The 15,365-nt window shown below is 41.4% G+C and overlaps 1 protein-coding gene across 2 annotated transcripts; it reads left to right on the top strand.

The window, feature by feature from the left end:
* The first annotated feature begins 1,168 nt into the window (after window positions 1-1,168).
* On the top strand, window positions 1,169-12,035 carry ARGLU1 (arginine and glutamate rich 1). 2 transcript variants are annotated; one of them, XM_086619955.1, is made up of 4 exons: window positions 1,169-1,756; window positions 6,072-6,297; window positions 8,654-8,737; window positions 10,000-12,035. In XM_086619955.1, exons 1-4 carry the CDS (start codon window positions 1,395-1,397, stop codon window positions 10,162-10,164), a joined length of 837 nt encoding a protein of 278 aa, XP_086476081.1. In that variant the 5' UTR covers window positions 1,169-1,394; the 3' UTR covers window positions 10,165-12,035. The 2 variants fall into 2 exon arrangements, with proteins under 2 accessions (XP_086476081.1, XP_086476087.1); XM_086619961.1 differs by lacking the exon at window positions 10,000-12,035 and having other exon boundaries at window positions 8,169-8,697.
* The last annotated feature ends 3,330 nt before the right edge of the window (window positions 12,036-15,365 follow it).

The following is a 15,365-nucleotide window of genomic DNA, read 5'->3' on the forward strand; positions in this document are numbered from 1 at the left end:
AGGTCTAACTGTCTACAGCTCACACCAGTTTATCTGAAATAAAGAATAACATCAGTTGCAAATTTTATGGCAGAAAGGACTAACAATTCTATGGCAGAACTGGGAAAAAAGCCTAGTACAGAGATGTCTACCGAACCACTAGTTCATACTCTCCACCTGACCTGAAGCTGCTTCCTTTGCCTACATACCTGTTGTTAACGAAGAACAGTAACCTGTACAGGTAAACTCACTCCAAACACAGTCAGCACATCCGCTCATTGTGCCACGTTGGAGATTAACTACATGGTTCAACAAAGGACTCAAAAATAACTGATTTTCACAATTTATTGGGAAGTTTACATGTTTTTCATAACTTAATCTGTAGTGATAGATTCTCTGTACCCTAGGTAAAAAAAAAAAAAAAACAAAAACTTGGAAAAACTTCATTGAAAGAAAAACACGGTAATTCTTCCTCTGCGGCGCACCTCGGTCCTGCACGCGGGGCTGCTCAGGCGGGCTGCAGCTCCCCGGGCAGCGGACCCAAAGCGAACCGGCCGAGGGGCCCGCCCGGACGGCGCGCTGCGAAGGCGGGAGAGCGGGGCCGCACCCGCCGGCCGGGCCCTCACAGGCTTCCTGCTCCCGGCGGCTTCCCGAGGCGGCCTCCCGGGCTCGGTGCGCCTCCAAAACCCTAAAGCCCTCCTCACCTTCCCCTCCTAAACTCCACACGCACGCACCGGGCCTCACCAAGAACCTGCCCTCACCGCGGCGGGCCGCAGCACCGCCGGCCCCGCTGCACTAATGGCAAACGGGCCTACGGAGCGGCAAGTACAGCAGCGCTGCGGGGGACATCAGCGAGCGGGGCGGACCCTAGACCGCCATCTGACCCCCGGCAACCTGACCCCCGGCCCCCTAATCGACACCGACCCCGACCCCCCTCATCCACCGCGCCGCCACAGACCCTCCCCAAGCCGCCTCCGCCGGCAGCGGCGGCTGCTGCCCGCCGGCCGTGCACTGCGCGCATGCGCGAACTGGAAGCGCGGCCTGCCGGGGTGCCGTCCCCGAGCGACGCTTGCCATTGGCTGTCGAACATTACCGAGCGATTTCGTGCTTCTCCGGCGCGGCGCCGAAGGCGGAGGTGGGAGCGAACGGCTCCAACGCGGCGCGGTGCATTGTGGGGCGGAAGAGGAGAGTCACCGCTCTGCTAAGGCCGCCATCTTGCCTGCGTCCGGACTTGCTCCCGCTCTCGGGGCCTGCTCCTTCTCCTCGCAGCGCAAAGCGGTGGAAAGGGAGAGGACGAGGGCCCCGCCTGGGCGGTGCTGATGCGCGCAGAGCCTCCTCGCACCTCTCTCGGGCGCCGCTAGCGAAGGGGGTGGGGGTGGTCGGGCGGTCGCCGGCGCGGCCTCTCTTCTGCCGGGATGGGTCGGTCCCGCAGCCGGAGCTCGTCCCGCTCCAAGCACACCAAGAGCTCCAAGCACAACAAGAAGAACCGGAGTCGATCGCGGTCCCGCTCCCGGGAGAAGGAGCGGGCGCGGAAGCGCTCCAAGTCCCGGGAGAGCAAACGGAACCGGCGCCGCGAGTCCCGGTCCCGCTCCCGCTCCAACACGGCTCCCTCTTCCCGCCGCGACCGGGACCGGGACCGGGAGCGCGATCGCGCCTCCTCCCCGCCCGACCGCATCGACATCTTCGGGCGCACGGTGAGCAAGCGCAGCAGCCTGGATGAGAAGCAGAAGCGGGAGGAGGAGGAGAAAAAAGCGGAGTTCGAGCGGCAGCGGAAAATGTGAGCCCCGGGCCTGGGCTGGGGGCGGGTGGTGTGGAACGCGGGGAAGGGGGAGGAAAAGAGGTGCTTGGTGCCCTGGTCCCTGTCTCCCCGCGCCTTCCTCCGGACCAGAGCCGCCTGCGGCTGTGTGAAGACGTTGAGGCCCTCGCTGAGGCCCGACTGCTGCCCGTTTTCCCGCCATCCTTCCCTTTCCCAAAGCCTGGCTCCCTCAGGTGCGTTAAGAGCCGCCCACTCGGAGTGCGAGCCTCCCTCCGCTCCCTTCCGATCTGCCGCTGCTCCCGGCGCCGCTCTGAAACTCCTCTCTGCGGCGGCGGCCTCCGCGCCCCGGACGCAGGCTTTGTGCTGCGCTGCCACACTGCCCGCCCCTCCCCTTCTCTGCGCGGGGCCGCCCGGGCGTCCGTCCGGAGGAGGCATCTGGAGTTGCTCCACTTGGGGTTTTAAGAAACACTATGCAACGGTTATGTTAACTGCGAGGGTTTGTGTGGGGTTTTTTTTATTTTCTTGCCAAACGGGACGGGGCTGCACCGGATCTCAGCCTTTATGCAGCGGAGATGACAGCAGTTTTAATAGTTGTGATAAAGTGATTCTTCCTCTTTGACTGTTGCCCTCGCTCCTTGGAGCACTGAATCCAGAAATAGCACTTGTTTGTACCTGTGAAGCCGAGTAGTCCTGTTAATTTTCAGGTGGAGCTTTGAGTTCTATTTCAGCGGTATTGTTCTAACGAAATATTAATTGTAGTTCAGAAGGCTTGATCACCCTGACTTGTCACTTTCATTTTTGTTTGTCGACAATCTCCTTTGCCAACTTCAGAATTTGACAGCGGTGTCATCAAAAACTTGAACAGTAACACAAACACATGTGAAAATGTTGAAGGCTTTTTGAGTTATTGACCCTAATTTTGTGGTTTATAGTTATCCAGTACCTAAATTAATAAAAATATTCCAGGCATGTGTAGGATGAAGATTTGGAATGTACTTAACAATTTGAGAATACAGTGGTTAGTATTGTGGAGGTATTTTAGTTCCTATGTATGCTTTTAAATATTATGTGAATGGATTTAAAGATTGAAGAGAAAGAGCATTACGCAAATAACAAATACAACTTAAAATATTAAACCGTCTTAGTGGAGAATTTTATGGTTGGTCTGTGTCCAGGCTTTAAAATTTAAGAGAGGATCTGTTCAAGTGCCTGTGGAAAATGAAGTGTTTACAATCTTTAAATAATATATCTGAAATATTTGATCACTTTTTTGCTGTGGAGTGCTCAAATCGAAACTGAATGAAGTGTAATTCATTCAGTAGCATTAGATGTAGCAACATATATTTCAACTCTTTTCCACGATGTTTTCTATATAAGTTAGCTCTGAAATTTTAGAATACTCATCAAGTCTGTGTAGGAGGAATATGACGTTTGAGTGATATTGGCAACAGAATAGAAAACTTCTGAGGGAGAAACAATATTGGAAAAGATTTTGTATAGATTTTGGTGCTTCTACAGTAGACTTTAAATTTCAGAAAGAAAAAGCAATAAAACAATACAGTAGGAAACTGTGGTATTTGAATAAGTCGTCTGTAAATTGCGTCATATACGTTATTATATACTCATACTAGTGAAGGAAAGAAGTACTTTCTTGCTGACCGAATTAACTAGTGGACAGTTCATATATTGAAAGTGACTTTCCTCTCCTGTCTGTTCAAATCCTAATACATAGCCTAACTTCTACTTTTTCCTGTAATGCTAGTTTTCGATAAAGGCCTTGCAAATATGACCTTCTTCCCCCCTCAGAAGTCTGCTGAAATATAAGCAGCTTATTTTCTGCAGATTCAATAAAATTAGTATTTAAGGAGTAAATGGAGCATACTAAAAATATTTTTACGTTAATAACTTATGTGTTTCTTTGGAGTCATGCCTCAGTAGACGGAGATGATACACTTACATTTGTATATAAAGTACTGTAAATTCATACAATTTAAAAAAAAAATAATAGCTGATATAAACTACAAAATAAGTAATTGAAATTCATGTCTATGTTTATAATTTAATTCTCCTGATAAACGTAAAGCTATTGATTGGAAGTATATTACTTTTATCTATAGGCACAAGTTCATCTTATAGACTAATTTTAAGACTAAATTTTTACTTTATTCTGTTTCACCTCTGTTTCTAGTGTTTCAAGAAATGTGATTGCTCACCCTGAGCAGTTACTATATATTTATGATATTGTCATTGCCTATGAATGTGACAAGACATATTTGCTTCGTTTAATTAAATTTGAATGGAATTTGTTGGGATGAGAAGAAGGAAATGTGTGCAGGCACAGTGCTTAATTTGAGTACATCATCAATTGGTGAGGGTATTTGAAAACTTATTTCAGATATGAGTGTCAGGGTTTTTTTTAATAAAAATGCACTATCTTTGTTCAATTAGATAACTTTTATTCAAGATTTCCCTAATGTTAAAGGTAAAGCTAAAAAATACTTGAATAAAACATGAATATTAGCTTTCTAAAAAATTATTTCTGTAGAACAGCCTCTTGCGGAGCTGTAAGCTGTATCAGTACAGGACAGTGACCATACTCCTGACTGAATAGATACCTATAAGAGGGAAGAAAAACCTTTAAAAATAAAAGGCTACTTTTTACATAAAGCGTGTTTAAAAATTTGTCTTTTAAACTTTTGACCCCTCCCCCACCTTCCATCCGAAATGGTCATAGGTAGTAGTGGCTTGACAGAGACACAGTAACAGAATGGGGTTGATGCGTTTTTCTGGATGGTGGTGGTCCTGATTTTTTGGTTTTTTTTTTCTAAAAAAATGGACTCTGGATATTTTGTGTTGCTTTAGGAAAAGTGAACACTGGCCTAACATGTCACTGAATAAGTGTGCTCTCTCTTGAAGAACGGAAGAATAAAATTTCTTCGGGGGCTGAATGTTTAAGTTAGGAGTTCTGAAACTTTCTACAGAAGGAGACACTGTGCTCAGCACACCTTTGTAAAGAATATACATGAACAATGGGAATTTGAGAGCCTTTCACTTTGTGTTGGTCTAGATCAGTAATCCATACTTCATTATTGCATGTTTGCAAATTGTACACTGGGAAATCTAAAAGTTAGTAAATCCTATAGTATTTTTTTTTTAATAAAGGTTGGTTTTGTGTCTCTCAATATAAGTAAGATAGGAAAATGCAAACAGTATGGAAATGAAAGGATATTAGGATATTACAACAGTAGTTGTTATTCTAAATCAGAAGATAAGTTTATAAGATTATTTTGTGCTTCACGGAATACTGAAAATGAAAGTTCAGTTTCAGGGTTAGAAAAGAACAACCTTCTCCCCAAAGCCTGTAATAATTCTAAACAAATAGTACAATATGAAACATAGCTATACAGTGTTCACTTTTGTTGATCTTTAGGTGTCTGATTGCAATATTGTACTTGTGATTACTACCTGAAAGATTTTTTTTTTTCTCTACATTTGGTAATAAGCCTGTGAATTAACCTAATCTTTTTGTATCTTTTTTAATGAAAACTTATAACAGTGATCAGAGTAAGTGACAATGCTGCTGCTTAACAAAAATAAAGACAAAAAGAGATTGGAAAATACTTTCAAAATTCAGAACATGGAAAATTGCAAAAGTTGCAAGGATTTATTTAGCACTTGGTGTATTTTATTTTGGATAATTATGTTAGAAACAGTGCTGCAATAAAGAAGTTAAGGAAAGCTGAAATATTTGAAATTCAATAAGGTAAATTATTGGATAACTGGATTGCAGAAACACCTGAAATTCTTATTAAAATATTCAAATTACAAAGTATATTGCTTCTGTCTTCTATTTCAGTTATTAGAGGTTAGTTTGGTGCCTCTGTGGTGGTGGCTTTAAGATAAGATTTTACAAGAGATTATGGCTACACATGGCTTAAAATTGAGACCATTTAAGTTCGTGAAGGGTGAAAGATGGCCAAAGCTGGGGGATGTGGTTTTTTGGGGGTGGGTTGGTTGGTTGTTTTGTTTTCCCAAAAAATTATCAAGAAGTAGTATGATAAGGTGTTTTCTGAAGCTTGGTGTCTTGAGATATGGAGAGACGTGAAGTACGGTATGGTCTGAATGGTTTCTCTGTGGTAGGAACACTGATTGCCTGAATGTTCACTTTCCTTAAACACAGGGCAAAACATTTTTTAAATATATGTGATCTGTCTGTACAAGATTGTTAAAAAGTCGATGCAGTAGCCTGAGTACTGCTGGGTATTCTCAAGAGTTTGTTTCAGTGCAGCCGTGCTTTGTTGATCAAAAAGGTAATCCTCATGTTTGCTCTTTCTAGTCGTCAGCAAGAAATCGAAGAGAAACTCATAGAGGAAGAAACTGCTCGAAGAGTGGAAGAGCTTGTGGCTAAACGCGTAGAAGAAGAGTTGGAGAAAAGGAAGGATGAGATTGAGCGAGAGGTTCTTCGCAGGGTGGAGGAGGCTAAGCGCATCATGGAAAAACAGTTGCTCGAAGAACTCGAGCGACAGCGACAAGCTGAACTTGCAGCACAAAAAGCCAGAGAGGTAACGCTCGGTCGTTTGGAAAGTAGAGACAGTCCATGGCAAAACTTTCAGTGTCGGTTTGTGCCTCCTGTTCCGTTCAGAAAGAGATGGAATACAGCAAATCTAATTCCCTTCTCGTATAAACTTGCATTGCTGCGAAACTTAATTTCTAGCCTATTCAGAGGAGCTCACTGATACTTAAACAGTTATTCTCCTAAAACCTGAACAAGGATACTTGATTTTTAATGGAACTGACCTACATATTTCAGAATTGTTTGAAACTTTTGCCATGGCTGCAGGATTTATCAGCGATCCTTTCATTTTTGGGGAAGGGTATTGAAAATCTGTAATGATGTATCCTTCATTTGTTTCATTTTGTTTACCTAGACTGTAAGAGGCTTTTGCCTTCAGTCAGGCAAAAAGCAGGGTCCAGCAGTGAGCTGCAGTACCTGTCTTTAACAAATAGGTTTCTTACTTTTCATTTAAAATGAACATTTTCCTTGAGCATACATTGGACTAATTCTGGGACTTCGAGCATTAAGCCCATCCACGTCTTCACGAAGGATCTATGTCCAAGTCATTATATCCATTTTTAATAACTACTAACAACTCCTTTTTTTTTCCCTAGAAGTTACAAAAGAGCAGGTTGCCCTTGTCTGAAGTCAAGCTGAACATGTGACTTGGGTTGTGGGGGGGTTTTTTGTTGTTTTTTTTTTTTTTTTTTCAATCAGCAGCTGGAGCGGAAGCTGAAAATGTCTTTCTGTGAGACAGTAATTTGCTACTAAAGGCTTTGATGCCTGCCTGCACCGATCATTCCAGGATCCAGAAATTTCAAGACAAACTTTAATCCATAAAGCAAATTTGTGCTGAACAGTCATGAGTCTCAAATGCCTTTTTCACTCTGTACCTCCTACACAAGTTTATTTTAAATTAATATTTTGATTGGCTTACAAAAGGAAAGACAGTAGTAAGGAAGCTTTCTCCTTCGTACTGTATGTGACTTATCTGTCACATAGTGTCTTTAAAAAAAAGGGAACACTGAGTTACAATACATAATAAAAATATTAAATTACACTTGTTTTGCAAATTCAGACCTTAGCTGTGAAAGAATTGAAGTTGAATTTAGATATCTATAGTCAGCAAATGCTTCATGAGGTTTTATAGAGGTTTTCATTTGATCAGATGGATGACTTTTTTTTAAAAAAAAAGTATTTTTGCTATTGTCAATATGATGTGAAGAAATCCCATCAGTTCTTTGTAACGCGGAATAAACTTCCATGCCTGGAGTGAAGTGTGCTAGCTAGTAGCTGGTTACTAGTCATAGTAAGAAGTTTTCTCTTCGTATGCTTGCTTTGTTCATATTAACCTTTTTTTCTTACACAGACACAAACCTCTGGCTAACTTTAAATCTTCCAAATATTAAAATAATTTGGATATATATCACGTGAACTGAAACACCTCAAAAACTTTCACGCAGTCTTCATACTTATGAGTTGCATAACAGAGTTTCATAAAATTCACCAAGAAAACAACAATTGCAAGGCTTTATTTCCTGATCTTGCCTTCCCTGGACTCCTGAATTCCAAGTTCAGACTGCAAATGACAGTTTCAGCTGTCTTAAAATTGTCAGAATATTGAATGTTAAGTCCATTCTCCCCATGAAAGAAGCCCATAGCTCCATGAAGTATGGATTACCATTTGTATTTTTCACTAACAGTAAATGTATTTTTCTTATTAATTGTTTGCCTTAGGAATGATTTACATATTTTTGTTCCTTCTTATCATAAACATCTGCATTCCTCAGCTCAGCCTTCCTTGTATGTTGTTTCTTTATAAATGGTTGAGCTGCTGATGCAGGTATTGCCAAGCTAACAGTACAAATCATTTTAAAGAGGAAGCTGGCGCGTATGGCAGCCGAGGAGCACACTCTGCAGGACACTGGACAAGACAGTAAATATTCAACTTTTAATGCTGATTAAAGGAGTATAGGTAAAGAATACGTAGGTATACTTAATTGGTGAGACAAACTATTCACTTTATTTATATTTTCTATATTACTTTTTAATTTGGTAAATACTATCCAGTTTTTGTAGTTGTCCTTGTTGATTTGTGTGATATTAAAATTCTAGTAATAAATTGTCAGGATTCTATGATTAGGGAGGGTTTAGTTGGTTGCTGTTTGGACTGGGCGGGATGATTTAAATTGAGTGCTAGAAACCAGTTTTAGTGGCTGCACAGTTTACTGTTGTGAGACAAAATGGGTGGCTGTAAAGCTGCTGCTTTAAGTCAGTTCACAAAAGAATTCTGAGAAAGATTAGTGAACATGCAGAAATTAGTATTTTACTTTACTAACATCTTGCCCTGTCCTCCCCTTTAGGAAGAAGAGCGTGCAAAGCGTGAGGAACTAGAGCGAATACTAGAAGAGAATAATCGAAAAATTGCAGAAGCACAAGCTAAACTGGTATGTGAAGATGTAGTTGACAGTTCTGTAGGAGAATACAGGTCCCTCTGCCTGATTTGCAACACGATTAAAATAAACAAATCGACCCTTTCTGAGGTTTAACTTGTCTGTTGCCGGTTATGTCAGTAGCGTTGCTCTCCTTCCCTTAGGCATAAGAGACCAGATCCTCAGCAGTAACGCTAGTCTGAAAAAATAGTTCAGGTGCAGTTAATTTAGAGGAAGATAACTGCCTTCAGAATTTAAAAAGTACATTTTTAACCATATTTCACAGGGAAGGTCAAATTAAGTTTGCAAACACGTTCAGCTTTTGAACAGAAGTGACTAATCCCGTTTTGTTGAGCAGGACAAGTACAAACTGGATTTGAGACTAGTGTAATGTTGATGTGCAAGTGCTGAAAGGGACTTTCAGCATAAACTTAAGACGTCTAAGTTAGGAAAGGCTAGCTTATGTTGGTCTCCAGGCCTATTTAAGCAGGTGCCTGCCCCATGAGAACATTCAATATGTGTTAGCTGATTGTAATCAATTAATGATAAGCCGAACTAAGCTGCTTCTAAATCCTGATTGAACTGTATCGGTTTCAATTACCCAAATAATTGTACCTTTTTCAAGTAAAGATGATGCTTCTTAAAACTCCTTGCTTGAACTACATCTGCTTTAGATCTCTCTCTGTTTTACCCTTTTCCTAACCTGATGTGTTGGAAATGGGACAAATAGAAAATGTAAAGTATTAACTGACATAATGAACAAAATAAGCACCTTTAGAAGACAATTGGAAGAGCTGTAAGAACCATGTCAGTGTAAGGATTGACTTGCTACAAATGAAGTAAAGATGGTTTTGAGTTAGGAGGGGTTTTTAGATGAGTTTTGCAGTGGGAAGACCTCTGTTTGAAGGTCTGTTACTTCATTATATTGTGCCGTCATCTGACACGTGACAGGTGTCAGAGGAATTTCTCTGTATGTACACTGACTTCCTTAATTAAAATATAATGTGTTGTTCGCAAAGCAATGCTGAAGAACATTGCATGCAAGCACTCAAGATTTCAATACATTAGCTGTTGAAAGTTTTCAGTGTTTCTTCTAAACTCAGTTCAAGTAACCATTTTATAAATAGTTTCACTGAAACCAGCTATGTCATCTAGCTCGGGTAGAACTGCTTACAAATTATGCAGGATTGGACCTGTTTGAAAGTTAACACGAACCTGTAAATTGCTTTTATGACTACAAAATGTGCTGGCCTAAATTCTGCCATTTTCATATATAGGCTGAAGAACAATTGAAAATTGTTGAAGAACAAAGAAAGATTCATGAGGAGAGGATGAAACTAGAACAAGAGAGACAACGTCAGCAAAAGGAAGAGCAAAAAATTATCCTGGGCAAAGGGAAGTCTAGGCCAAAACTGTCCTTCTCACTAAAGAGCCAGGATTAAATTGCAACTCTGAACTCTTAAAAGAAACCAAGAAACATACAAACAAACAAACAAAAACCCAACAAAAAAAAAGGATAACAAAAAAAACTTTGTATGGTAGCTTCATGTTGAAGTGTTTTGGTTTTTTTCTCTCAATTTTTTTTTTTTGTCTTTTTTGAAAGTCTGGAAAGTTAGCTTGTTCTAATAGGGGCTGTGCTCTGCAATTCTTAATTTTTTTTAAACTTCCATTAAGTTAAACCCTTATCAGATCATTGTTGCCTTTTAGAAGGTAATCTGTTCTCATCAGTTTTGTTTCTGTATTAGTGGTCTGAAGCAGATCAGGTCACTATGAATTGTGGATGATCTGATAAGGTTTTACTTACCTACATCAGAGTTTGACTCTGATAATTGACGGAACTTTATACTGGGTATTGCTGACTTTTAATTTTTTTTTTTTTTAAAGAAGTCAGTAAATACATGAGTAAATTGCCATAGTATTACTGGACCTCTGTGGTTTATTGTTAAATCAGTGTCCTATGATACTGTCCCATTGTTGCGCTTGATGTTCCTGATACAGGTAAGGAAATAGTTTGTCATTTCTGCTATAAATACATAGAGAGAGTTCAGTATTGTCTCTGTTAGATTTGTTTTTATTACATTGACAGCATTCAACCAGCGTTCCCCATTGTGTAAATAAACCAATTTGCTGAATAAAGTGAAAGTCTTAAATTCGTATGTTTAAGTAAATTTTTTTAGTCCACTTCTATAAACAGCTATAAGAGTGACAATTCACATTATTAAATTCAATACTATAGTGGTATTTTTTTTTAATTTTGCTTTAAACTATTGTGGCTTCTCCTACTTACAATGCAAAATTACACACAGTAAAAAGTCCCCGCAGTTGTGAATGTTTTTGATGGCTGCTGCTGTTTTCATGAATGTTGGTTTTTATTCTGACAGAGACTTATTTCAGCTGTAGTACCATGTTTAAACAGCTGTTCGGCTTACTGCACCCAGACCAGTACTTCGCTATCTGACCCCCTTCAGTTCACCTCATAATATAGTGTATTGTATAAGTTAAGGTCGTTTCCATATAATGAATCTGATGGATCCTAAAGGATTTTAAAATGGAAGGTTTTTTTCCCAAAGGACTGGACTGGCTAGCATACTTGAAGTCAAAAACAGAAAGTGAGATTCTGTCTAAATGTATTGTTTTAGCCAGAAAGCAACTGTTATTCATATACAGATCTTGAATGTTACCAATTTATATATACAGGTTTTATTTTGAAAAATGAAACTACAGATTGAAATCTATATATAAAAATCCCCTTTTTGTATATGATTCTTCTGCCAAAACCTGGATTACTGTAGCTTGTCCAGTTCTAAAACTTTCTTTTTCCTGTCACTATGCGACATCTGTAGTAACCATAAAATGAAAGTTACCAGTAGTTGCCTGAGCATTTGAACTGTCACTGGACAAAGTTGGAAATAATTCTTGATATTCCCAAAGGATCTGTTTCTATAGGTTTGGCAAATTAAATGTGGGAGCAAGTTGAGTGTGCCACCAAAAGCAGTATTCAACGTGCTTTGTATGAAACCTGGGCTTGGGGGCAGACTGATGTGTTTCTTTTGTCCAGTATGTCAAGAAAAATGTGAAGACAGTAAAATAGCGAACACTATTACTGTGCTTAAATTTGTCTATACATTGTATTACGGAAGAAGGTTGAAGGTTGCTTGATGCATAAAAACAAAAGCTGAAGCCAAATAAATCATGTACATGACCTGTTGGCAGGAGCAGGCTGTATTTAAAGCTCAACTGTATTTCTAAAACTGAAAACATCCCCTGTTCCCTTATGAGAAACAAGCTATTAAAAGTCAATACTCAAAACAGACCTATGCATTTTTGTTTCCTCTCCTAAAAGCAAGAAGCTATGTTCTCATACATGCAGCTGTGGTATCAGACATTCTGTTCTACATCGCTTATTTGCCGCTAAGTAGTAGTGTGTGTTCTTCACACGTAACGTTGCACAGGCTTAGTAGACTTCGAGAGGTTATTTTCAATCACACCGTTGGGACTGCTGCGTGGGCAAAATGTCCAGTCGCAATTGGATCGACGCTTCGGCTGTTCCACACCTCCCTACCTGTGTTTCCTTCCCCCTGCCCTCAAAGAAGAAAAAACAGCTACGTATTTGTTTTTGCTGTTGTAGGGGCAGAAGTGCTGTTGGTAGAACCCGCTCTTAACGCCCCAAAGCATTCCGAGGTAGATGGCTTTTTGCAGATGGTGCGAGGGGGCGTCACATTTGCATTACTCTGGCGGTTTTTTTCTTTTTAAAATTACATGGGACTTCAGGGACGCTGTTGATTTCAGGGAAAATAAAGAGGTGCATGCAGTTTGGGAGGGGGGTAAACTGACATTTGATGATAAGAACTTCGATGTTATTACATTCCCTTAAAACTTGGTATCCATCTAATGCAAAGTCGACTGGAGCGTAGGCTGACATTTAGGTAGTGATGAAACTGAGCACGAGCTCTGCATGTGGGTCTACATGAGGATATTGACCTGCCTAGAGAAATTGCTGTTAGAAATCATGATGAGTGTTTAATTTTTATTTCATTACTTTGGAGTTTTGATGTCAAGTTTTAGTTAGGCGGTTTTTGGTTCTGGTTGTTGGTTGGTTGGGGTTTTTTGTGAAGAGTGTCCTTCCTCCCCAGGGGAGGCAGGGAGGCGGTTTTTGTTGCCACGTACCTTGAGCAGTATTCATTTCCCTTGTATGATGACAGAAGAGATTGTTAAGTTTTCCCAACCGCTGTTCATAGATGTCCTGGAGAATTGTTTTAATAACGAACAATGCCTCTATCCGACAGAGGCAGGAGAGAGTGGAGAGTCTTACAGCAGTATCCCAGCAGTCTGCTGTTACTTGGGAGATTTGTTAAACTGCCCTTTGAACTTCCCACTTTAGTTACCATCGTTTTTCCAAGTACAAATGGAAAGCTGACTGCTGCGATACGTATTGGGGAGCTGATGTCCTTAAGGCTTCACAAAGCTGAGAGAATTACGCTGGCAAGGTGTCTCAGCTGCCAAGCAGCTGCACACCTATGTATAGACGGATGCGTCAGTATTATCTTACTGAAGTGTCAACACTTCATCGGCTCATGTCTTGCCTTGAAAAATAAGGATTCATCTTCGTGGTCTCTCCTTTTCTTTTAAGCTTTGTGCCACCTCATACACTTCACTCTGCGTGTTGCTCTTGCCCACTTGAAGATTGTAAACCCCTCTTTCTGATGCTATTAGCGTGCCCTCTTAACAATCTTAATTTTTCACTCAGAGGGTGGTGAGGTACTGGAACAGGTTGCCCAGAGAAGTTGTAGATGTGCCATCCCTGGAAGTGTTCAAGGCCAGGTTGAATGAGGCTTTGGGCAACCTGGTGTAGTGGAGGGTTTCCCTGCCCGTGGCAGGGGGGTTGGAACTAGATGATCTTGGAGGTCCCTTCCAACCCTAACCATTCTATGATTGGTTTGAGTTTCTGTGCCGTGTTTTGCATGTACACCAAATATGAAGGTGTTGGTTGTGATTCATTTTTAACTGCATGAAGTGTCTCAAAGATTTTTGGAGTATTTGAGGATGTATTGTCCCTTTGGCAAGCAGGGGGAAAATTATTAGCTCTGTTATTGTAGGGTCTCAACACAGTGCAAGTTCAGGTGAAATTGAAGTTGATAAAACACTCTTTGGTTTGCATTGCAGAGATGATTTATTGCAGAAGAGAACTACAGAGCTGCCTGTGTGCCTAAGGCTCATTCCAAGGCAGGAGAGTACAGTCGAAGTGCCCAGGCTGGTATGGTTTCAGACCAACAGGCCAGTCCACCTGGAGCTGAACCATGACTTTCATGCACCTCTGTTCTGTTCTCATGCTAGTACCACCAAACGTGTGCATGCCAGGGCTATCCCCTCTATCCCTGTCCCACTGTGTTGCGAGCCAGCTGAAGAGTGCTGAGCCTGACATTTCCATCCTGAACAACCTAGTGCTTCTGGTGGTCTTTCCTGGACTGACACACAGACCTAAGGGTTACTCTGGCTCAGCGGTCAGCTCTGCCCAAGGGGACATAAACCCTTGTAAAAGACCAGTCATGTAGCAGAAGTTTGATCCCCAGTCTTGATTCCCACTCCACGTATCTCATCACAGACTACAAATTAATATAAGAATTTCTGTTTTCAGAGAGCGATACTGAGAATCAGTATAAAAATAAGTCAAACAGAGAATTAAATCACAGGGTTAGGACGTACCAACTTCTTTTCTGACTTTTGTTACAAGGCTGCTGAAGTTCTATGGCTGTATTTAGGAGGAGCCAAGCTCATTTGCTAAGAAGCTATGGTTAACCAAAATTGCGGTTATAAAACAGACTTGGAGAAGACAAATTAACATCTAGATACATACTCACTCTGCCATAAATACAGAAAATACATTGTTATGGTGTGAATATCTTAGGAGCTGTCTCAAGTATCCAGCACACTTGGCCTTTTGTACAAACAGTAAACAATCCTTTTAAATCAGTATGTGTCAATCATGCGATAATTTGTCTTTATTAAATTTAGCAGTAAGTGTATCTAGTGAGTTACATCATTTCCACTTTCAAAATTGTTAATTTTCAAGTAATGATGAATGACGGTGAAGTTTTCCACTTAATAAAAAATTTCATGTCCCTTGTATTCTTATTCCCGACGTTTAGACTGATGTTTAAAAGAGAATCAGGGATTGTAGGCCCGATCCTGATCCCATTCAGATTAGCTGCCTTTTTGATATAGATTTGGTAGGATCAGACCCAATATCTATGTAATCATTGCTCACATCACTGTCAGAAAGAAGCCAAAACGAGTATTCAGCGAAAAAAAAAAAAAACCGATTTTTGCTGTAAGGCCGGTTGAAGTCCAGGAAATAAAGGTTTAAGCGATGCAAATGGCAGAGTCCCGGGTTTTCCCTGAACGTAAAGGGAAAGGCAAGTCTCACCTGTTCCCTGGCTCATCCATCCATCCATCCATCCATCCATCCATCCATCCATCCATCCATACATCCATACATACATCCATCCATCCATCCCCCCCCCCCCATCCTCGCCCGCCGAGCAGGGCCGCCCGGGAGCGGGGGGATCGCGGCTTCGCTCCCACGGCCGCGGCAGGATTTCCTCCCCCCAGAAGCCTGTCCCCTGCGAGTTTGTCTGCCAGGAAA

The sequence above is a fragment of the Tauraco erythrolophus genome, chromosome 1, assembly GCF_009769465.1.
Source record: "Tauraco erythrolophus isolate bTauEry1 chromosome 1, bTauEry1.pri, whole genome shotgun sequence".
Lineage (NCBI taxonomy): Eukaryota > Metazoa > Chordata > Aves > Musophagiformes > Musophagidae > Tauraco > Tauraco erythrolophus.